Source organism: Psittacula echo, assembly GCF_963264785.1.
Source record: "Psittacula echo genome assembly, chromosome: 22".
Lineage (NCBI taxonomy): Eukaryota > Metazoa > Chordata > Aves > Psittaciformes > Psittacidae > Psittacula > Psittacula echo.
The window spans coordinates 982,899-1,007,092 of record NC_137758.1 but is presented as its reverse complement, the minus strand read 5'-3'; the positions used below and the strand labels follow the sequence as shown (position 1 = coordinate 1,007,092).

Here is a 24,194-nt window from a genome sequence, read left to right as displayed (position 1 = left end):
AGTTGGCAGAGAACCTGCTGCATCCCAGGACGTTTTGTCCAAGGGCCCATTTGTGCATAAAAGAGAAGCACTTTGTGTAACCTCCTCCCATCAGGTTCATTCTTAGCTCCCCAAAAGCACTACCTCTGCTCCCCATCAAGGAGCAAAACCAACAGAAACAAGGCAGGTGAATGCAGGGAGCCAGCAAAGATGGGCTTTGAGCCCCCCGATTGGAATCAACTTGATGGAGCAGCTCCTGTCACTTGGCCTAGGCTAACACAATTCTGACAGGTCCTGATACAGAGCTATGGCCAATGAGCTGCAGGAGCTTCAGGGACACCTCAGCAGTGAGACCCTCTCTCACCAAATCTCAGCCATCCGTCCATCCATCCATCCATCCATCCATCCATCCATCACCGAACCCACCCGAGCTGTGGTGGCAGTCAGTGAGGACCTCACATATCTGTCCTGGGATAAATCACACCCAGGAGCTGCTGGAGGATGGTTCATACTGGAAGAGTCACACCATGGATCATAAACATCCTCTGCTTTATCCCAGGGAAAACAACTGAGCCTGTCTGGCAGAAAACATCAAGCATATGTGAAATGGGAACCGTGCTATGGGGATGGAAAGGATCGTGGTTGTTTTAGAGACCACCTTTACTTTTCCACACTGATACAGCACGGAACCTCAGCGTGGCAGGAGCAGATGCAGCTTTGCCTCAGCATGCTGCCACAGATGATAAAACGGATCACTTATGTGAAGATGTGTTTGTGCTGCAGGTAGGACTGCCTTCTGTTTACTCAAGAAACCCAGCAAAGGCTGGGAAGCTGGGAACGAAGCCAAGGGCGAAGACCAGAATCTGGCCAATACCGCTGTGATTGCTTATCCCTCTGTTTGATACTTGGCTCGCCAAAAGCAGGTTTCTCAGTTCAGCTGTACCTGCCTGCAACGAAAGGATTTTGCGCCTGCAACAGCAGGGGAAATAAAAATGCCCAAAGCATGCACAATGTACAGAGCCAGGAGATGCAGTGCTGCTATGGAATAACGAAGCTCCTGTGACCTTCAAGAAAAATTGCTGTGTTAAGTTGGGACCTCAGGCACTTGGCATTCAATTCAGTTCAGTGCAAATGCTAATTTTCTTCCTCCTTCCTTAGCCAAGTTGCTCTACCTCCAGTCACATTCTGCAGTCACTTCAGCAAATGCTGCACTGCTTTGTCACCTTCACAAGAGCTGGTCTGCAGGAGCAGCACTGGCACCAAGGGCTTCTTGAGATTACTGTGTTTGTCCTGCTCCTCTCCATTTCTTGATTGCTTCATTAGCAGGGGTTAAACTCATGAAAGGAACAAAGCTCATTCCCTCAAAAATACAAAGTGTTTCTGTCACAGAAAGCCAGGACCATCCTGCAACCGCTGCTGTGCCTCCTCTGCCCAAGAAGTCAGCTGCAAGAAGAGGAGAACCCTGATGCACAGGACTGGAGACAGGCACCCCAGCATCCAAGAGCTGGATGAGAGCCATGCTGGACTGGTTCAGTTCAAAGACCAGTGGGAAGAATCCCAAACCCCACAGTACTACCTGAGACCTAATAACTTGGCCTGCCTGATCGTTTCCCCTTGCTGGTCTCCACGTTAAAGGACACTGGTGGATTTGCCAAAGCCACTTATTCCTTCTGCTTCTGCTGAACAGTTGTTCAGCTACTGCAAGAAGCAGGGATGAATGAACAGATTTGTTTTCCTGGCTCAACTTCCCCATGAGAGATGAACACAGATGTTCTGTAGAGGTCATCTCACTGTAGGCAAACACAACTGGGCTGACTCTCCTGTTTTAAGGTGTGATGAAAGTGGACACAAAAGCCCCACCCTCGAGAACTGATTGCTCATGTTCATTTAGACCACAGGCTCCTTTAGCTCATGTCTCCAGCACGTCTCTAGGAGCAACAGAAGAACATGTCAGACTTCTACCAGTGCTTCTTTTGCACCACCAGCTTCCGTCAGCCTGCAGCTTGGGACTACCCACACCAGAGATGCTTCAGCTGCATCCAGCAGTTCCTACAGGCACCTTCTTTCCTTAATTGCCTTCTGAACCAAAATAAATGTTTCAGAACTGACAGGCCACTAGAGGACACCAATTTGTCTTTTTACTCCACAGACCAAGCTGCTTTGCAGTGATCTCCATGGCTGCAGAGACAACACAAACTGTTGCTGTCAGCGTCTTCTCTTGAAGGCCACATTCCTGTAATTACACAAAGGTCTCTCTGGAGTTAAAAGGTTGCTCCTGTTCAGTGAGTAAAGAAATTTAGACATTTTCAGTCCTTTCTCCTTCCCCTTCTAATGCACAGAACACTTGTTTTCTCCTCTCAGAGAGAACACGAGAGCCTTCACAGTGAGATCCACCAAATCGTTCTACTACTTATGGCAGCAGAAGATGCAGCACAAGCCAACGGGTCCTTCCAAAGATGGATGCTTGCTAAATACATGAAGCTTCAAATAGAAACATAACGTTGGAACCTCCTCCATCAGTGCACAACGTCGAGACACACAACTCTCAGGTGGGGTCCTTCCTTCTGTTTGGTCCCACCTGGGTCATGCTCAAAGGGAATGAAAGCAGAGGGCAGAGAGCAAACGGGGCCATTCTGTCAATACCAGCATTAAACCAGAGTGTAAATGATGTAATGCTGCCAAAGCAGCACCAAGTCCTGGGTGTACTTAGGTGGCAATATGCACCCACGCTGCTTCCCACCCTGCAGTGCTCCCCGCCAGCCCCGTGCTTGCAGGGCAGCCAAGCCATGGCAGGAGGAGCCGTCCCCCAGGGCAATGCCACCAGAGAGACAACGCGAAGGAGCATCAGTGGCGGATGTCTTGTGACTTCAAGCCATGCTGCACATTTCATCAGGTAGCGAATTCCTCTTGGCTGAAATCAACTCCAGGCTGCCTTACTGACACAGCCTTCCAGTGGCATGCTATAGGAAGGGAAGACAGAAATGCAACCACTCTTGTGTTTTGTCCTGGCTAGTGTGCGTGACCTCAGAAGCCAGCTTTGTCTTCTTACCCATCTGGAGAGAACCACAGCGGCTTAACGTGGGCTGCAGACTGTTCAGAGCACAAAGGATCAGCACATGAAAACCCATCGATGCCACAAAAGGTTAGTTTAGGAAAGCATTTAAGGAGAACAGCTCTCACTGTTCTCGGATCAAACAGCACAACAAACATATGGTGCAATCAGATGAATGGTAATAGGACTGTTTATTAGTATTTCATGTCTGGCCATTAAAGGAAGCTCTGACTGCACATAAGAACACGCTCAGAGGTGACACGAGTCCCTTCCCAAGTACACCTTTAGCATCCACTCCTGGGTGACAATCCCAGAAGACATTAATACAAAGCATAAACCCCAGAACAAGCAGAGTGAACAGATTATTTCCTACCTTCATCTCCTCTTCCATTTCCGAGAGTTTCCGCTCCAGGGCTCGCTTCTCCTGTTTACAAGGATTCATAACAAAGATGGTCACAAGGATGCAGAGGAAAACCAGTGCATTTTCTTCTAAAGAAGAGTCTTGTATTTCTGTAGGAGCCTGCACTGAAAAGCATCTCAAAGCAATGCACAGGTTACAACCAGGAGCTGGGCCCCTTTCATACCCCTTCAGTGAAATGATCCCCCCCCGCCAGTGATTCCAGTTTTCAGGACTTTCTGATGCAAACTGATTTTGAGCTCTGTGGGTGAAGCCATGGATTTAACTGCACCCACTACAGGAGGCAATGAGAAAACTCACCCAGCCCGTCAAGTAAGAAACAGGGAACAGTGCCTGGAAATCCTCCTCCCTGATTGATTTAGGGCTTCAAAGCTGAATGCTCTCAGTGTAGTATGGAAATGGATGATTATACAGGCTGGCTCTGCCATGTGAGTGAGAGCCAGAGCCCTCGAGAGAGGGAGAGCTGGACTCTATCAAGGACATTCTCAACATGAGAGGACTCAAACCACCCCAGGGAGGTGCACTGGGCAGGAGGAAATGGCAAACCTCCAAGTGACCTACCCCCATGCGATGTTTAGCTAACAGCGGGGTTGCATGTTTGATAACCCCCCATAGCCTGCTTGAAGCACACCCAGGGATCAGGCCCACACAGATCACTGCTCTGAGTATCTCAGGGTTCAGAGTGGCGTGGAGATGCTCAGCTGAGGTTACACAGCAGGGCCAGGGCCTGAGCATCAACTCAGCTTCAGCAGTCAAAGCCTGGCACCTGCCTCGCACACTTGTACCAAGGGCTGGTGTGTGCTGCCTGCCCCTGTTCAAAATGGGGATCCTGAACATCACCTCCTCCAGACTGTATCTGGCAAATCCCAGGAAGTGTTTGCACATAAATGATTAAAGGGCTTTAATCATCCAGCAAAGCTTCTAAAGCTTCAGGAGATGAAACATTTCAAGAGGAACCCCCACTTCAGGCGACTCTCCAGCATGAAAGTGGATGTTGCTGAGAAACTGGAGCCAGGCTTCAGCTGTCATTAACCACGTGGTGGGAGAATGAGCATTAACGGCCATCAGCTGAAGCACAGGATAAGATACCAAGAGAAAACAGATCACTGTGAGGATAGTAAGAACTGGAAGAAAGGGCTGCAGCTGTAGAGACTCAACACTTCATGAAATGATGGGACAAAGCCCTGACTAACCTGCCTGACTCTGCTGGGATCTCCTCCGGTCCCTTCCAATCTGACTGGAGCTATGGTGACTCAAGGCAGAGATTTAGCCAGGCTCTACTCATTCAGCTTAGCTCACTGCAACGAATCTGACTTCAGTGGAGAGGAAGGAGCATTCAATGATCCAGATTTCAAGTGTAATCACACAAGACAGAAACCCAGCTCGTGTTTTGCCTTCTTCCCCTCACCATCCCAAAACAGTCTTCATTTATAAGGATCAAGAATAACGTAAAGCATACTGGATCAACAGTCTCTTAGCATGATAGAGTATGATTTGTTGGTCTGCAGCTTCCTGTAACTGAAGAAAGAAATCAGAACTAAGCTGATTTCCAAAGAAAGCAGAGAAGTCTCAGACCCTGAGAAGGTCAGGACACAGTTACTGCTGTGCACTGCTCCACAAGGCAAAACTAGAACTTATCTTTTAATTCACACTTTCCTGCAAGAAATTACGATGCTCTGAAGAGCAACACGAGGCAAAGGCTGCGATGCAGAAGAAAGCAGAGGCACGTACCCTTTTCTCCATCTCCAGCATGCTGGACCGGTCTGAAGTTTTCTCCTGTTTCTGCTAGGGAAATTAAAAACAAGAAGCTATTAAAGCATCACAGGATGCTGCACAAAGGCCTAGGCAGAAGCCTAGAGAAGAAGCAGTCTTCAGAGAATCCCTCACACTTATTTCTGTGAAAAATAAGCCTCCTCTGTAGCACCTTCCCTCCCAAGAGCTAAATCCTATCTCACGCTGGAGCAAGTGTAGGCTTGTTATGGGCTGGGGCTCAGTTCCTCCAGCCCAGGAGCCCGTTTTGACCTTACCTGGGTTGCCTTCTCCAACTTGGATTTGATGTCGGCCAACTCAAGCTGGGCTTCTTGCAGTTTTGACTTCAGCTTTTGATTTTCGGACAGGGCGCTTTCATATAACTGAGATATGAGATAGAAAAGAAGAGATTTCAGTTAGCGCAGAGCCAGCCCTGCAGCAGCTCCAAGCAGAGCCAGCAGCGGAGTTTGCTGTGCTCGCCACGCCAGGGGATTCGAAGGACAAACAGAACTGCTCTGGATTCTTCACTTGTGTTTTCACAATCCATGCGAACTAAGGAAACAGCTGTTTCATCTTGCAGGGTGTTTAAAAGCAGCCGAGAGGCAAAGAAAAGGGATGGTTTTCATTTAGGGAAACAGCCAAGCATAATAAAGCCCAAAGCTGTCTGCCCTGGATGTATGTGAACCTATGGTTCTGTTGCGCTTCTCAGCACAACACAGCCTTGCTGCCCTTGTTTGCTTATTGCTTGAAGAGGAGAAAGGAGCAGGGTTTTAGGCCACTTCAAAATGGATTTTTTCCCCTTCAATTCCTTCCAACCAGCAGAATTTCCACCTCTCTGAGAGGACAAACAAGGCACACTGCCTGCCTCTGCTGACCAGGCATGCTCATGCAGAGGAGGGGGTGCTGCCTATAGGGGAGGCTTTTCAGCATCAGTCATTTCAGAATTCAGGTCAGAGAAACACAGAATGAATCACAGCATCCCAGGCTGGTCTGGGTTGGAAGGGACCTTAAAGCTCATCCAGCTCCAACCCCTGCCATGGGCAGGGACCCCTTCCACTGGAGCAGCTTGCTCCAAGCCTGTGTCCAAGCTGGCCTTGAACACTGCCAGGGATGGGGCAGCCACAGCTTCTCTGGGCATCCTGGTCATCTTAATCCATTTACTTCTGATGTGTTCCCTGTCCTGATGCTGTGGGTGGCAGGGCACATCCCTTTCAAGGATTGTGTTGAAAGGTTCAGAGATCATAGAAAAAATAACTCTGGGATGCTACAGCAGCAAAGTAATGGTGGGGATGTGCACGTGTAAATCACACTGCTGTGCTCACCAGTATCTTTCCTTGCTCCTTTCAAATCCCTTCCCGCATTTCCCCAGCCTCAATCCCCCTCTCCTCAGACATCTGACTTCCATGATGTCCTCGCATCCTGTGTCCGTTTCCAACCCCCTGAAGGGCAGATGCATTTGAAGAAGGCCGGTGTGACTTCCAAAAGCAATGGTAACAGACAGTGAAAATAAACTTTGTCTTTCCAAAGCCTCCCAGTGCACCTTTCTGCAGCAACAGGCAGCAGTGACAAGAATACAGGTAAAAAATCCTACTCTTTTGTAGTCCCTGTTACTCTCCTCTTCCGCTCTGCTGCTGAGGGCAGCCAACCGGTTCTCCCTCCGGCTATAGGCGCTGGAGCGGCTGGAGGCACGGTCACTGTAGGACTCGCTGCTCGTAGGGTTCGTAGCTACTTCCAACCTGAAATGTGAGGAAGAGGTAGCACCGTGGAGCTGCTTTACTGTGGGACAGCCAGTGTGAGCCCCACTGGTTGGGACTTGAGGTCATGGCAGACCCAGCGGAGCACCCTTCACCCTGCAGCACAGCCACCACTGCTTCAGGAACCGGGGCACATCCAGTGGGTATCAGCCCAAACCTCCAAAGGGCAGTGATTTCAGAGTCATGGGATGGTTTGGGTTGGAAGGGACCTTAAAGCCCATCCAGTCCCAACCCCTGCCACAGGCAGGGACCCCTTCCACTGGAGCAGCTTGCTCCAAGCCCCTGTGTCCAACCTGGCCTTGAACACTGCCAGGGATGGGGCAGCCACAGCTTCTCTGTGTGCATCCACAATTTCCCATGGACCTCTCATCTTCATGGTGGGAATGGGCTCCATGTCTGATAGGGCACAGAGCGTTTCTTCTCTGCTGAGTAGCTGTTAAACAATTTGGGGAGCGAAGGACAGAAGCAACCTGGCCCAACAGTTGAGCCAAGGTAAAGAGCAAATGGCCAGTACCAGATTCAGCTTATGCTGCTGATCCGCAGCTCAGGGAATCCCCCAAACCATCCCAAAACACGCTGCTCATGAATAGTCAATACAAAATACTAAAAAATAAAGAAATTCTCACCTGGAAAGTCTTTCATGCTGAAGGAGAAAAAAAAAAAAGAAAGAAAAAGGGAATTAATGAGGAGAATGGAAAGTTCAATTCAACAACGCAGCAGCAATTTCCTGCCTCTGATAGCAGCACCTCTCTCACCACAAGCTCACAGCATTAATTCCCATGCTCAAGCTGGGAATCACGGATCCTGCCTGAATCCTTTCAACTGCTTCACTGAAGCATTTCAAGATTTCTTTTCTTTTGCAACCCTAAAACCCACGGATCATTGTTCCCCAAATTCTAGCGTCCAGAACCCAAACCCATCCCTTTGAACCAAACCCACGCTATTGTTTCCCTCTTTAAATCAAATTATGCCTCCTGGCTTTGATCACTGCCCTGTGCACGATGGGGGTGAGAGGGGCTAATGGACCACGACACATGGAGCTTGCTGCCTATTTGTGTGGAACATCAGGAAGTCACAAATGGTACTTTTTCTCCACGTGCAAGTACCTCCCCCAGGAAGAAAAGCCTCACGTGGAGACACACAGCAGAAGCTGCACAAGGAAGGTGAAGACCCCCACACCAGCCAAAAGGGTGGACATGCGATAGATTCTTCTTTAAACATCATAAAAACATGGAACAAAATGATACATTGGTTTGTACTGGAAGGGACCTTAAAGCTCATCCAGCTCCAACCCCTGCCACGGGCAGGGACCCCTTCCACTGGAGCAGCTTGCTCCAAGCCCCTGTGTCCAACCTGGCCTTGAACACTGCCAGGGATGGGGCAGCCACAGCTTCTCTGGGCACCCTGTGCCAGCGCCTCAGCACCCTCACAGGGAAGAGCTTCTGCCTAAGAGCTCATCTCAGTCTCCCCTCGGGCAGGTTAAAGCCATTCCCCTTGGCCTGTCCCTACAGGCCCTTGTCCCAAGCCCCTCTCCAGGTTTCCTGCAGCCCCTTTAGGCACTGGAGCTGCTCTCAGGTCTCCCCTTCAGGAGCCTTCTCTTCTCCAGGCTGCCCCAGCCCAGCTCTCTCAGCCTGGCTCCAGAGCAGAGCTGCTCCAGCCCTCGCAGCATCTCCATGGCCTCCTCTGGCCTCGCTCCAGCAGCTCCACGTCCCTCTGGTGCTGCTGCCCCAGAGCTGGATCAGGGCCGCAGGGGGTGCTCCCTAGAGCAGACTGATGCTCTGCTTTCTTCTGAATCCCCAGTTCGCACTGTGCTGATGTTGATCCATCCAAGGAAAAGGCACAGCTTGGTACCAGCCACGGCTTTACTTGCCTGGAATGCCGGAACGCTGCACAGCACCAGGAACGGCGCTGGATTTGATTTCAGAAATGTGCTCGGATCAGGGAGAGCAGAATCCTTCCCTTAAACCCCCAGAAACGCTCCCAGCTGTTGAGAACGCAGTGAAGTGCAATTAAAACCAAATTCCTTGAGAAGGTTGAGATAAAACGCATGCAGTGCCAGAAGGCGGCTCAGCCACAGCTCTTGCCAAGGCAGGAACTGGCCCAATTGCTTCCAAGTGTGTTCCTCTGCGGTGAGACCTGACCCAGCAAGGGCTGAACAAGTCTATTTACAAACAAAGGGCAAGAAGAAGCAAATTGCTTCTTTGGGCACATTTTCTCCTCCTTTATCTCCAACTGGGCAAGCGCAGGGAAACCTGCCCTATTTTAAGAGAGCTGTCAAGGAATGTATTCTGGTGTGTTGTGTCTCAGTGACCCCGACCAACACTCAGGATTAAATCACCACCATTTCCCAAGATCCCCGAGCCGCTCCAGCCTGGCTCCTCCCTTCTCTTAATCAAGAGGGGAAAGTTTAGGAACCTGCCTTGTTTTACTCCTGCACTGGCAAATACCCTCCTGTGAGTCCTGTTTGGGTTAGAAATTAAAGGTAAAGGAAAGCCAGCTGCTTTTGGGGGCTGGTTTTGCCTTTTATATGCAAAAGCCACAATGTTCCCGCAGTTCTGTAGCGCTGCAGCTCCTGCACCTCCCAGGTTTCTGTGTTTGGCAGGGCTGATATGCGTGGCAGCTGTACAAAGGACAACTTCCCTGTGTGTAGCACTGCTGCCCGCAGGAGTCTTCCCTTAGGGAAGCTGGAAGGAGAAAGAGCAATGAGGAGGGCTGCCTGGTCCACCTCAGAGCCGTCCCCATTGGGTACAACTCAGATCAGTGTTCCCCTCAAGCTACATTTGTCTTTCAAGTCAGGTATGGTTGGGGTCAAGTCTGGTTTTCCAGCGGGTGCAGAGTAATGAGAAGGTTAAACTCTGCCTTTGACAGTTCTTCCAAGGCCATTTCCTCCTGGGAATGCTGCTCTGCCGAGCTGAGAGCCATGGTTTGCCACAGCATCCTGAAGGCTCCGGCTGCCGTGATGGATAGCGCTGCCCTCCAACTCGAGCTGCTCTTGTGCAAATGCAGGGATTACAAAAGAGGAGATGATTAATAATCCAGTGCAGCCAAACCACCTCCACAGAACCCCCAGCTCCCCAAAGCCTGAGGCAAAAGATGTTTTCACAAGCTATAAATCAATAAACTTTGCTTAATAACCGCTGCTGTTACTGAAGCATAGTATTAAAAGGTCCTCCAAGATGGAACAGTGGCTTTGGCAGCTGCCTGCTGCAGACCCCATAGCTTTCAGTACAGCCATCACGTGCTTAATCAGAAACAAGCACACAGGGACGCATCTCCTGCCACCCCAAAGCCACCCCACATTTGCGGCTGTCCCCTGGTTGTTGTCCCTGCTGTCCCTCGGCTCCCCACACCTCCCATGGGACCCATTGGCTTTGCAGGAACTGCAGTTCGCCACTGCTGTCACTTGGGAATAAACCTCCCCTGTAAACAGGGAGCTGGATGGGATTTAAATTTAGTGAAGGCCACAATTCCCAAACCCAGGGCTGTTGCCCTGATTTATTTTCATTTTCCTTCTTTTCTAAGGGAACAAATTTTACTGGTAAAAAGCTTGATTTTGCAGAGTGCCCGGAGCTGAGACAAAACCCTCCAGACACGAGGAAACAAAAGCCCAGCGGCCAAGTGACACGAGAAGGGAAGATCTCTTCCCCTCAATTCCTGCAGTACGGAATGCCACAGGCGTGCAGGCAGCGGCGCCTTCCTCTGGCACACTGTTTTCAGGTTTATCATGGCGTGTTTAAATACCTACTTGGCCACCAGCCAGGATTTAAACCGCCTGAAGCCAACCTGCTGTGTGTGAAGCACGTTCCAAAACCTGTCACCCCCTCCTGCAGCCACACAGCACCCCAGGACAGCCACCACGGCCACAGGCAGGGCTCGCATGAGGAGTGATGAGGGCTGGTCTGGGTGTGCTGCCCCGTCTGTGTCACACCGAGCATCTCGTGCTGTTAGCATTAAGGCAGTTTTCACTGCCTCTCTCCACCCCTCATCTGTTTCAGTCTAAACCAGCTCCAGACTGGCTGCGAGTCAATGATATGAACCTGGAGCTACTCTCCCCTGCTTGAGGAGCTCTGCTCCAAAGATCCTTCTTCTACTGAACTGCAGGAGTAAGCTCAGCACTTTCGGGGCATTAATAGAATTTACAACTCATCATAAGAAAAACCCAACCAACCAAACCCCTCCCCTCCAAAACCACCACCAAACCTGACACTTCCCCAAGGGCCATCATTTTCTTTGACCACCATGAGCCACCATCTCCAGTGGTGGAATTCTGCAAGCACAAGACCCATGCGTCAGGAATAGTGCAGGTCCAGCTGAGGGGAATGGATGCACCGAGCCCTCTGTCTCTCCCAGACCCGTTTTCTACAGGTTTGTGTTCATTTTATGAAACACAAAACTCTAAGGGGCTCCTGCAATGGAAGTGAACGTTGGTCTCTGGCAGTCTGAAGTGCTTTGCTGCCTGCAGTTTCCATCTGCTCTCCCCATTGCTTCCTGTGGCCACTCATTCGCATCCCACAGCACCTCCCTGTCCCAGCTGTGTCAGCGTGCTTGGGGTTGTGGCTGGACCATGAGCTGACCCAAATTAAAGACATCCTCTTCCTCCCCTCTTACAGTCCAGGCTGATTCCTTGGTATGGTGTGACCTCAAGTTGTCCTCTGACCTTCTGCTCTCCCTGCCCTGCCACGGGCAACGGTTTCAAAAGCTGAGCAATCACCAGTGATTCCCTGGAGACATCCCAGGCCAGGCTGGATGTGGTTCTGGGCAACCTGATCTACTTGAAGATGTCCCTGCTCATTGCAGGGGGTTGGACTAGATGGCCTTTGAAGGCCCTTTACAACCCAAACCATTCCACGATGCTATGTGATTGCTCTCTGGCTGGTTAACCGGCTTCTCCAAGGGCACCCACGCCAGGCAGTAGAGGGTCAAAGTGGGAGTTTTAAAGAGGCTGCAGTATTATGTTGTGTGCTTCTTTCTGCATCATCCACAAGCATTCAGAACCTTCAATAGTTAACAGGCTCCCTGCCCTGGCTTTGGCTGGGATCAGTTCGCTCTGTTCCTGGGAAGGGAGGAGAGCTGGAGAAGAGAGTTTAGCCGCAGGGACACAGCCACTTACTCCCGGGGCACAGCATGGCTCCTGACCCCTTTTATTTATACATCCAGATGCAGCCAGAGCCAGGAGCATCGTCCGGTTACTGAGTCACAGCAGGGAACAGCTCACGGGTGGTGCCCGGAGAATACGCTTCCAGATATGGACATTCACAGAGGAGAACTCAAATCCAGGGAGCAAACAGCACCCAGAAGGATTTCACACTGATTCCCATCACAAGAACATGATGCTTGAGAAAAGGCCAGTGCTAAACAAATCAGGGTGCTGGAGAGGTTAATTGCCTTAAAGTGCAAGTTTCATATCCCTTGTTTTTTGCTGGTTTATAGGAGAGGAGGTGATCATTTCCTCAAACCCTGTAGTCAGCAATCCACAAATCAGACAGCGAATGTCACGAGACAACTCATTTGACCCCGTTTCAACTTATGCAGCATCGTTTTTATCACAACTAGAACAGGTCCAAGCCATAAAATGGAATCCCAGGAAGATAAAGTATCCTGGGGAAATGTTCTTGCAATGCTCCTTATCCTCCAGTGCATTTGCAGCAGCAGCATGGCAAACCAAAGGACTCCTACAGGTCTGCCCAACAGGAGAACAAACCTGTCACCAGGAACATCTGAAACCTGGTGCACAAACCCTCATGGAGTGAAACCTGACAATCAGACCCACTCCTATTCCAAACTCCGTGAAGGCTGTGCTCTATCAGGCATTTCTACCAACCTCCCAGCACACCTGGACATCTCTCACTGATTAGAAGAAGTCTGGTTTGGTCACACCACCTTTAACATTTTATACCATTATTTATATATTAATGCTGGATCCCAGCCTGGTTTGGGCTGAAGGGACCTTAAAGCTCCTCCAGCTCCAACCCCTGCCACAGGCAGGGACCCCTTCCACTGGAGCAGCTTGCTCCAAGCCCCTGTGTCCAACCTGGCCTTGAACACTGCCAGGGATGGGGCAGCCACAGCTTCTCTGGGCACCCTGTGCCAGCGCCTCAGCACCCTCACAGGGAAGAGCTTCTGCCTAAGAGCTCATCTCAGTCTCCCCTCGGGCAGGTTAAAGCCATTCCCCCTTGTCCTATCATGTAATATGCAACCCACGCTGGTTTGCCAAGCACCTGCAGCTCACATTTTTGTCCATTAACTTCTTTATTCCTTTAAGATTTACTTTGGGCTCCAGATGTATGTGTTCCCATCAGAACTCACACCCAGATCAGCTCCCTCTGCCTGTGGCAATCACAGCTTGGGGCAGCTGTGAGCTCGAGGGGGAGGCTCACGAACAGAGATGACAATTGGGAAATTGCTGCTTTTCTACACCCCGATCATCAAGTGATTCGGTGCAAACACACGGTGCATGGAAGGTGATGCTCCTGCCTCCCCATTCCACCTCGAGTGGCTCCTTCAGACGCTCCAGCAAAAGGCAGACTAAACTCAATCAGTGCAGACCACAGAGCGCGCTCAGAGCTGTATTGCTGAGCCCTTACTGACAAAAATGCAGCTGGAAAGCTCAATTAAGAGCACTGAAGGTGGATTAATGAGGGAGCACGCTAAGAGCAGAGGGAAAAAGTCTGGTAGTGGAGCTGTGGATATGGCCCTAAGGAATTATGACCCTCTCGGGCTGGGCCCCCCCTGCCTGCTGCTTTGTTTTAGCACCCCCGCTCAGCTGGGAACGTTTAGAGCCCACAGGTCTGCTGGTATCAATCTTGACTGGATGGAAGGATAAAAGACTCCAAGATTTCACATTCCTACCTGTCCTAGGAAGGCTGGTGGCACCCTGTGGCGAGGGCTCTGTTACTGCGGGCATGGGGGGGGATACAAAGATGGGACAAATCCTGTCATTTCTCTTGCTCATGGCAGAATTACATTGTCTTGGAGAAAGAGTTAACTCAGACACTTTCTTTTTAGCCTGAAGTAAATCCTTCCCTAATTAGCCTTTTAAGGCATGGGCTGTTTCCATAACCCAGATAGCACCAGGACTGTTTCCTACCCTGACTTGTGAGTTGATGCTGCTGCACTCCTGGTCTGGCTTCTCCCACATGGATGCTCACAGCTGGCATCACCATTACCACTGCAAGAACCACCATGGCTATGGATAGAGAAAACCAGCACCTCCTGCGAGCCTGCACTGAAGCAGTCACGGCTCGTGTGAGGTGTCTGCTGCTTGTTTATGGGGGTATAATGAGGAGGGGGGGAATGAGTCAGTCTGTGTACACTGAACACGACTGATCTTAAAAACCTGGGGTTTTGAAAGAAATAAAAGTGTTTTCAGCTTAACTCTATGAGTAAGAGCACATCTGAGAGCTTCCCCACCTGCTATTAGGCTGGTTATCAATAGTGTGGTGGTGGGCACAGCTGTAAAGACTGATGAAGACAGTCTATCTAAGCACACAGGGGATGGTTTTAGATTATCTAAAGCCTCCCCGGAGACACCCCGGCTGCGGATGGGAAGAAAGCAGAGACTGGGTTACACAGTGAACAGCCCGGGAGCAGCCAGCAGAGCCCCGAGGCCAGGGACTGCTTCCATCAACACCACTGCAGTGGTTAAAACCCTTTTCACATCTGCCTTCTGCAGACCAAGATCTGTCACCTCAAAAGGAGCAGACAATGCCTACAATGCCTATCGCCCTTGAGCAAACACCAGTGCTCAGATTAACTTAATGCTTACATCTAAAATTAGCATGCCTCTGGCATGATACCATTTCTTGACAGTGATGGGACTGCCCATATAGTGATACAGATCTGCAGGTTTTGTGGTGGCCTCTCCATGACTCCAGAGCTGTCAGCAACACGGTTACAGAGGGCTCCCCAAACCTTGGTGATGGGGACACCAGCTCTGCTCTGGGGGGACCAGTGAATGACCTCGACCCATCTCCTGCTGCAGGTGATTCTCTTCCTTTTTGTTGTTGCAATTATTAAACACTGCCACAGGTCAGCCCAGCCCCAAGGGTGAAAGCTGGATGGCAACCCTCGGCTCAGCAGCACTATCAGAGCCCAGTTTAACAAGCTGGTCAGGTTTTGCCTCATTTTCATCACTGAGGATTTTGTCCAGCAATGGAATCCCAGAATCCCAGACTGATCTGGATTGTGGAAGAGACCTTAAAGCTCCTCCAGTTCCAACCCCTGCCACTGGCAGGGACCCCTTCCACTGGAGCAGCTTGCTCCAAGCCCCTGTGTCCAACCTGGCCTTGAGCACTGCCAGGGATGGGGCAGCCACAGCTTCTCTGGGCACCCTGGGCCAGCGCCTCAGCACCCTCACAGGGAAGAGCTTCTGCCTAAGAGCTCATCTCAGTCTCCCTCTGGTAGGTTAAAGCCATTCCCTCCTGTCCTCATTCTTCTCTACAGTACCTGATGAAGAGCCTACCAGGAGAGCGAGGCCAGGGGGAAACTCCCATCCCAGCACCTCCCAACAGCCAGCCATGCAAATAATCCCAGCGCCAGGGCTCCGGCAGCTTCCTTAAAACCTGTTGCTGCAGAGGCACCTTCCCAAGTTTCATTTAAACCATCCTCTTTCCAAAGCAAACACAGACACAGGTCTCCAAGGGTAAGACAACAAACCACCACCACCAGCCTCTGCCCAGAGCACGTGCTGAGCACGGCCCCATGTAACACAGAAAGGAAAAAGCTGCTTACTTTGAGTGTCTTTGCGATCGGGGAAGGAGAGGAGGGGGGAGAATCTGACTGAGCCTTTCTGCTGCGAGTATATTCCTTACTCCTGGTGTACAGGGACGACATGGCCTTGCGGGCTGGGTGCCTGAGAAGCAACACAAGTCTTGCTCTCTTGTCGCTCTACAGCACTGGGTCCTTCTTCCAAGGTCAGAACAAGCTAATTAAACTATTCACAGCTCTGGTAATTAAACCCTGCTGTTCAGGGGGGGTATAATTTTAGGCATTCATCTGCTGGAGGAAGAGCTGAGGCTCCACGATGTTTCTTGTCCAAGAAGAAGAGGAGAAGGTGTGAAGGACTCACTGCGCGGGGCGCTGCTCCGTGCCAGCCTCACCGGCCGGGACCCATCCCAACTCAGCCACAGAAGGACACTTCCTCTGCCGCAGGACTGAGGGATCTTCCCCCAGTGCCGCAGGAGGAAACGCTCCTGGTTCAGGAGAGGAGCTGGAAAACTGCTGCGTTTACCCAGACACGATGCTTTTGCCAGGAAGAAAAAGAAGAAGAAAACTACTCCCTGTTTGAGGCGGGCGCTGCCATCACGGCGCCGAGCCGCACGCCAAGTGAAACACCACGGCATAAATCAGGAACAAGCGCTGGTTGGGAAAGGGGCAGTTCCCGATGAAGTTGTGTTTTGTTCCGTCCTCCCTCTTCTCCTCCTCCTCCCAGGCGCCGTTACCCACGCGCAGGCTTCTCCCATCCCTCCCTGCCGCTGCCTTCTGACATTCCAGATCCTGACTCGCTCCGCCAGGAATGCTGGAGGGCAGCCAGCAGCAGCGATTCACTTTCAGCTTGGGATTGGGGCTGCCACTTGTAGGAAAAAAGAAAAGGAAAGAAGAAAGAAGGGGGGGCAAGAAAAGAACTGAAAGCGCCTGTGGCCTGGAGGGTGGGAGAAAGGGGGGAACCGACTGAACCCCAGCCCCTGCCTTGCGGCTGCGACAAAGGAGACATTTTAAAGGCCATGGAGCAGCTCGTGCCACGCTCAGGCAGCACAACCGGATGGTTGGTGTTCGCTCAGGAGGCTGTTCCGAGCTGCAAGAAGCGACGTGGACCTTGTGTCATTTACACGCATTGAAAGGGGTGCTTGGGATTGAGGAGCAGGAGAAGAGAGGAATAGGAGGGAAGGAACAAGGGTAGGGAGAGTCCGTACTTCTCCCAGCAAACTTCCAGCTAGCTCTTGGCTGAGCTGTGCTGTGCAAGCCAAAGCCAGAGCTCACTGGGCTCCGATGGTGAGGCTCTGCACTGCCAAGGCAAGTGATGTCCCTCCTGTCCCACCTAAACAAGCACACAGGATGCTCTTTGACAAACACCCTCTGGCACACAGCGGTTTAACAGCTCTCACACACTAAAGACAGTCTTGCAACTGTAAGGCTGCAAACCTGTAAAGGCACCAGCCCAGGTATCTGCACAGGACCTGTTCCAGTACAGCAGTACTGACAAACTAGTACCGAAGGATGGGCTCACTCATAGCACCCAAACCAGCCACAGACCATGGCACCGGGTGCCTGGAGCAAACCCATCTGCTCCTGCTCCACAGGCTGCTTCATCATCCAACACTTCCCAGCAAGGGCAGAGGAATATCCCCATAAAAACATGGTAGGAGTATTACTACATTAACGCCTCTCTGTTGATCTGAAATATTGCCCCTTTTTTGCACACTCCTTGTCACTGACACACAGTTGGGGAAGGGTGCTTGGAATGACAGCTACACTGGTTTCTCCTGCCACCCAGTACCGTCACCATCCAGGGGCAATGCAGCATCACAGTGTGACCACGGGGGCTGCAGGATTGTCCTTCTCTAAGAAAGTCCCTTTGAGGTCAGGTTTCTGTTGGATGCCTCCTCCTTCACTGACTGCAGGAGGTGGGGAAAAGAAAAGTTTGGAGAGGTCTCATTCTGCCTGGCAATATTGCTGCATTCCCTTTTGAAGGTATGGAAATGAAGTCCAGACACATAAGAAGGTAGTGACAGGCACCCTGCTGCTCAGGGAGGCTGTGGCAGGACCTTGATCTTTCCAACCTCCATCTGTTGCACTCATCACCCCCATCCTCCACCTCTCCTGCAGGCTGGAGCCTGTACAGCCACAGGGTAATTCAGACATTTTAAATGCACATGGACAGAACCTGCACCCATGGGTGAGTCTCAGCTTCAGGGGTGTCAAAGCAGTCCAAGGAAGTGAAACTGGGTTAAGCCATGTGGCCACCAGCAGACTGGAGCGGCCCAATTGCAGTTTGGAGGCTGACAAAGCCCAGCTTAGTCACCAAGGTGGAGTTAAGCAGCTCTGAATTGCAGGGTTGTGCTCCAGTCCCAAATGAACGGTTGCTGCATCGCTCCACAGTCACGTTTCTGCTGAGGAGGGGTGGGGAAAGCTCCAAACCCAACGTTTCAGTCCAGAACTCGCAGCTCGAGCCGCAAAGCAAAGCAAAACCTGAGCTTTTGATTCCCTACTAATGAAAAGTTAATTAGTCACCCAGTGCGGATGCCTCCCAGATTGACAGAACGCAGCTGGGCGGACAGTAACTCGTTTCAAAGAGAAGGGGTGGCATGAGAATTAGTATCCAGATTAGCCAGGAGAGAGACAGCAGAACGAGAGCAATCTGGGTTTCATCATTTCAACAAAGGTGCCTCATTTATGGGTTTCCTCCTGCAGTTTTGTGCTGTTTGCTTTCAATGTTTCCCCTGTCCAAGCACAAACCCCGGCTCTTCCTTTGCAGCGCTCCCGTCCTCACATCCCCATATTTGTAATACTCAAGGTCATGGTTTAGATCTGCCTGTTTCTGCCTGTTAAGGATATTCCTTGGTGAGAACGAGCAGCCTGGTCTGTGCTGGGGCTGTGCTGCTGCTGACTTGGCTGAGGAATTTTTCTACAGCTCCCAGAGACAGGAATTAAAACTCACCTTCCACGAGCGTTTGCACAGCCCCTGGACACAAACCCCTGAGACTGCCCACAGAAAACGCCACGTTTCTGGGCAAAATCATAGAACCTCAGCCTGGTTTGTGCTGGAAGGGCCCTTAAAGCTCCTCCAGCTCCAACCCCTGCCACGGGCAGGGACCCCTTCCACTGGAGCAGCTTGCTCCAAGCCCCTGTGTCCAACCTGGCCTTGAGCACTGCCAGGGATGGGGCAGCCACAGCTTCTCTGGGCACCCTGGGCCAGCGCCTCAGCACCCTCACAGGGAAGAGCTTCTGCCTAAGAGCTCATCTCAGTCTCCCCTCGGGCAGGTTAAAGCCGTTCCCCTTGGCCTGTCCCTACAGGCCCTTGTCCCAAGCCCCTCTCCAGGTTTCCTGCAGCCCCTTTAGGCACTGGAGCTGCTCTCAGGTCTCCCCTTCAGGAGCCTTCTCTTCTCCAGGCTGCCCCAGCCCAGCTCTCTCAGCCTGGCTCCAGAGCAGAGCTGCTCCAGCCCTCGCAGCATCTCCATGGCCTCCTCTGGCCTCGCTCCAACAGCTCCATGTCCCTCTGGTGTCGGAATACCATGTTTTCCTCAAGAAAACCAGCACGAGAGATCCAGAGAGCTGTTTTTCACTGTGCACTCAGAACTCCAGTGCAGAGCAATGCTCCCAGCAAAAATCAGGTGACTTCACTCAGTAACTACCACTAAGGATAAAGTAGCATTAGAACAAAGTGTTCTCCGGTGGAAGTTGCTCAGCATTTGCACTCTGCAGGTGTTTATGGACCCGCTCCCTCTTCCCGACCCTGCTCCCTTTTACAGGGGATGCAGCAGCACAAACAACGCCGAGTTAGGCAGGAGGGATGCAGCAGAAATTTGCTGGGCTATTAACAGGCCATGTCAGGGTAAGGGAGCAAGCCAGCACTAAAACAAGAACCAGATGGAAACACAGCTATTTCAAGCTGAGGGACTTTCCAAAATATGACATAGAGAAACAGAAATCTCGAGGCCCTCGCAACAGTCCTGACCCATTCTGTTCTTTATCGAAATTCCTCGGATCATCCACAGCTCCCATCTGTCCCGGCCACACCATGGCTGGAAACCCCTTCTGTTCCCTGGTCTGTGGAAGCGATCGCTGACACAAAGCAATATTCTAGTGCCACTGGCCAAACTAACGCATAACTTCAACACATTGCTATCCAGCTATGCTCCAGACCTATTTCTGGCCTTCCTTCAACAGCAGCAGTGCAGAAGGTTGTGTTCACTCCCAATGAGGACATCCAGAAGCAATGAAAATAAGCCTACATATATGGACTCCCATGCCCCAGATTCCCTCCCAGCAGCACCCAGCATTAGCTACATGCTGGGTACCTGCTATAATGAGGAACAAAAAAGTGCTGAAGTGGGAATTAAACCAAAGCTGGTGGGAAATTGCTGCCGGGAAGGAGTTTTGTAGCTTAAGGATTCTACGTCTTGACATCCGAAATAACGGAGTAGCTTCTGCCAAACACTCATTTCTCATTGGGAAACTCCACGTCCAAGAGCAAAAAACTAACAATGACTTTCCAAAGATGAGGCTTTTTCTGAAGAGAAGCATGTGGGAGGATATAAACTGAGAACAAAAAGTGACCTTTTAAAGACAAGGGGGACAGAACTTGCATCATTGGAACACATGATTTTTCCTACAGTGCTCGTTTCTAAAGGCTATTTTATTGTCAGGGAATTTGACTTCAGTTTCCAAACAAATTCAGATTACTCTTCAATTCCTTGTTAGCCATTTGCCTTCTCATTCCTTCTGGGCCTAACTGGGAGAGTTAGCATCTGCTACTTAAACATGGGACTGGCCCATTCTGCATGGCACATCCAGGCACCAGGGGCTATTGGCCTCGCGGAGGCTCTGCCGCAAAGCAGCACCCACCAGCACCCCGATGAGATGGACTGGAAGGCAAGGACTGAGCAGGATCCATTCCAGTTGTGCCTGCTGAAGTCATCTCCCCTTGCATGGCTCCTCCCTTCTCCAAGGCAGACAGCCATGTCCTCACGACACAGCCTCTAAGGGCTGCCCAGACATCTACTGCTGATCATAGGGATCTTAATCCAGCACATCCAACACATGGAGGGTTTTTTTCTGGTGTCCTCAACATGCTGTTGAGGTGCAAGTCCAGAGGAGGCCACGAGGTTGATCAGTGGCTGGAGCAGCTCCTGTATGAAGACAGGCTGAGAAAGTTGGGGCTGTTCAGCCTGGAGAAGAGAAGCTGCGTGGAGACCTCAGAGCAGCTTCCAGTGTCTGAAGGGGGCCTACAAGGATGTAGAGAGGGACTCTTCATCAGGGACTGTAGTGAAAGGACAAGAGGCAAAGCACAAGCTTAAACAGGGGAGATTTAGGTTAGATCTAAGGCAGAAGCTCTTCCCTGTGAGGGTGCTGAGGCGCTGGCCCAGGGTGCCCAGAGAAGCTGTGGCTGCCCCATCCCTGGCAGTGTTCAAGGCCAGGTTGGACACAGGGGCTTGGAGCAAGCTGCTCTAGTGGAAGGGGTCCCTGCCTGTGGCAGGGGTTGGAGCTGGAGGAGCTTTAAGGCCCCTTCCAACACAAACCAGGCTGGGATTCTACGATTCTATAGGATGTCTTCAATCACATCAGGAGAAACATCCTCCCTGCGGCCTGCTGGAGGACTGACAACAAAGCACCATCACCAGCTCCCCAGGGCGCAGAGAACCTGCTACAAGCAGAGAGATTTTTCCTTCCCATAATCTTGAGTGTCCTGATGAGATAGAGTTTGACAGTTTCAAACAGAAACTGATGTGATGCTCTGTTACGTGTGTGAGCACAAACAGATGCTCTTAAGCTTTAAAAAGTCAAAAATTATAAACACAATTAGCCATACAACAATAGTGAGGTTTAGCCTGTCTCTGGGCTATGCTCCAGGGAGCACGGCTGCTCCTCAGCAGCGGGTCTAGAACAGCCACTCTGAACATTACCTGTGCTGTCTTGGGGGCCGTGCTGCATTCAACTGCACTGGAGCTGGAGAGGTGCATGCACACGGCACTGATCCTGCTGCCACCCTGCCCATCACACTGCTCCCAGTTCCTTCCGGGAAGAAAGCAAAAGGATCCTGGGACACCTGCGGGACAGCTGCCACGTCAGCAAAGGGACAGGGCCCTGGGGTGAAACGGGATAATTTGAAGTGACTGCAGAGGCCTCCCAGCAATGCCAGCAAGAGCCAAGGGCTCTGGCGGGTATCGGATGTGCTGCTAAGCCCAGCTCCAGCGCCTCGGCAGAAACCACTCGCTGACAACTGAGACTGATCAGTCACCCTGGAGCACACCGAAGTGGGGAGAGTAATTGACTAAACAAGAAGTTAAAGTTACCTTACATAGTTACGAGTCTGTGACCTTGTAAATCATTCCTGGAGGACTCGCTGGTTTGCTTCGTCTTCCTGGGACTCGCAGATCGGATTTGAGCTGGTTTTGTGTTACTCATCCCCATCATGGGCACTGCTTCACATTACAGCCTCTTAATTCAGCAGCTCGGTGAATTAGAGGAATTAACCTGAACACATTTAGCTGCCACCCTGCAGTCCACTGCTGCCTTCAAGCCCAAACAATGCACTGTCCCAGAGCTGTAAATAGGAACTGAGCAGCCGCGCCGGAGATTGAAATGCTCTGTTAAGAGGGAGAGCAGACAGCAAGTCTGCCACCCTCACAAAACACTGAGGTCGAGAGAAACCAATGCAAGCAAATTGGGCTGGAGAAGTCACAGGGCAAATCCTCCGTGCAGATGTGAACATTTTTCATAGGGATATTTGTGGAATGAATGCAGATTTCTGTACTGCCGTCGCCCTTCACCTCCCAAGATACCCAGGGCACCCAGACGATAAAACTGCTCTTCCCCATGTTTAAAGCTCGATGGCAGCTCCTGCAGCACTTTTCTGCTATGTTACATTGCTCGTTGTTATACAGGTATTAAAGATCTCCTTTCCCCACAGCATACACAATGTGTGCCCAGTAGAGCATTTTGTTTATCACCAGGACTAACCAGAGCCCATCTCTCACAGCCTGACGCTGCACCTAATTAAATGCTCCATAATTCAGCTGTAGTCATGCCAGTGACGCACAGTCCCATCTACATGACCTTGGCCATGGGCCAGACGGCTTCCCCCCCTCCTCACCCCTGTCTGTGCTGGAACTAAAGGACCCAAGGGTAAAACAGAGGGAGAACACTTGTTCCCTTAAAGCCCAGAAAGGACCCTGGCCTGCAGCGAGCCGGCACAGGAGGAACAGCACCATATAGCGCTGTCTGGATTAAAAGGTTTTATTTCCTTATCAGCTAGCAAAGACAGTCACCTATCTTGCTCCCGTTTAGTAGTCAACTTTCCTTGTATCACAGCAAAACAGCGTGGGCCCTGAGGACATACCTTACCTTATTAGGCAACGGCAGTCCAGAAAGTGGAGGGCTCAGAGCCCTCTTGAGCTTAAAAAGACAGCCCAAGGGAACATCCTCAGCCAGCGGCCACAGGGAGTGAGGGCAACTACAGAAGTGTGGCCTTGAGGGCGTCACTGGGACCCCTCAGGTCCCAAACACACAGGGTGGCAGAGGCAGGCAACGCACAAAATGCTAAAGCCCTGTCTGATCTTTCTAGTTGTTGGTCAAATCCATCTTGTCAAAAAGGTGAGCACTGTGATCACAACTGGAAGTGACAGGAAGCTAAAATGCCACTAAAAGCAAAACAGTTGTGGGAAACAGAACATCCCAAAATCACAGAACCATTGGAACTGGATGGGATCTTAAAGCTCATCCAGTTCCAAGCCCCTGAAATGGGCAGGGACACCTTCCACTAGAGCAGCTTGCTCCAAGCCTCATCCAACCTGGCTTTGAACCCTGCCAGGGATGGGGCTGCAGAGATTCCAGGGATGGGGCATTCATTCCCTGGCCCCATGACTGAATTCTCCCTGGTATTTCAGTCAGTGCCTTGAGAACAGGAAGGTTTATCCTAATGCCAGGCATCCCACCCTGCTCGGTCTGGTTCCAGCTCAACCCTTCAGACTCCTGCAGGTTTCCCCTTCCGAGCAACAGAGACCAGACTGTGGCCAGACTTTTCCCCCCACCTCTGGTTTGAGCTCAGGTCCCCCCAGACTGAACAAAGGCTCTTTCCTTCCCATACCCTCCCCACTGGAATCCCGCACAAAACTCTCCTAAAGCTGCTTCCCCAGAGGCTTTTTCCAGCTGAAGTCCTTGTGCCCTTGAACATTTATTCCACAATAAAACTTTGTCTGCTCTTCCAACTTTCCACAGTGCATCCAAGCAGGCTGCATCACAAGGAGAAAGGCGGGGTTGGTAGCAAACACATGAAGGCTGCCTGACACATCCCATTACCAGACTGCCTGCAGTTGCCTAAACCTCAGCCAGAGCCTCTGGGCTGCTTTCCCACGCTGGTGTTCCTAGGTTTCAGCCAGAAGAGTACATCCACTTCTGAGAATTAGATCAAGATGTATCTGCTTCTTTTTCCAATACTGCATTTACCTTTTCCTTTGCTAAACTCCAGCGCCACAGAGTTTGGAGGAGGGAATTCAGGCAGGGCCTTTTCTGGCTCCCAGGCAAA

At 51.2% G+C, this 24,194-nt stretch overlaps 1 protein-coding gene across 2 annotated transcripts in view; it reads right to left on the bottom strand.

Moving 5' to 3' along the window:
- LOC308229171 (protein phosphatase 1 regulatory subunit 12B-like) overlaps nucleotides 1-24,194 on the bottom strand; it is a gene marked incomplete at both ends in the record, with an annotated part of 34,385 nt that overhangs the window by 4,642 nt on the left and 5,549 nt on the right. The window contains 6 exons of one of the 2 annotated variants that reach the window (XM_080633029.1): nucleotides 3,405-3,455; nucleotides 5,181-5,234; nucleotides 5,477-5,581; nucleotides 6,790-6,934; nucleotides 7,579-7,595; nucleotides 15,683-15,784. In XM_080633029.1, coding sequence (XP_080489155.1) covers nucleotides 3,405-3,455; nucleotides 5,181-5,234; nucleotides 5,477-5,581; nucleotides 6,790-6,934; nucleotides 7,579-7,595; nucleotides 15,683-15,784 — 474 coding nt within the window. Of the gene's footprint in view, nucleotides 1-3,404; nucleotides 3,456-5,180; nucleotides 5,235-5,476; nucleotides 5,582-6,789; nucleotides 6,935-7,578; nucleotides 7,596-15,682; nucleotides 15,785-24,194 lie in introns of those variants that run through there. The other variant, XM_080633028.1, reaches the window with a different exon arrangement.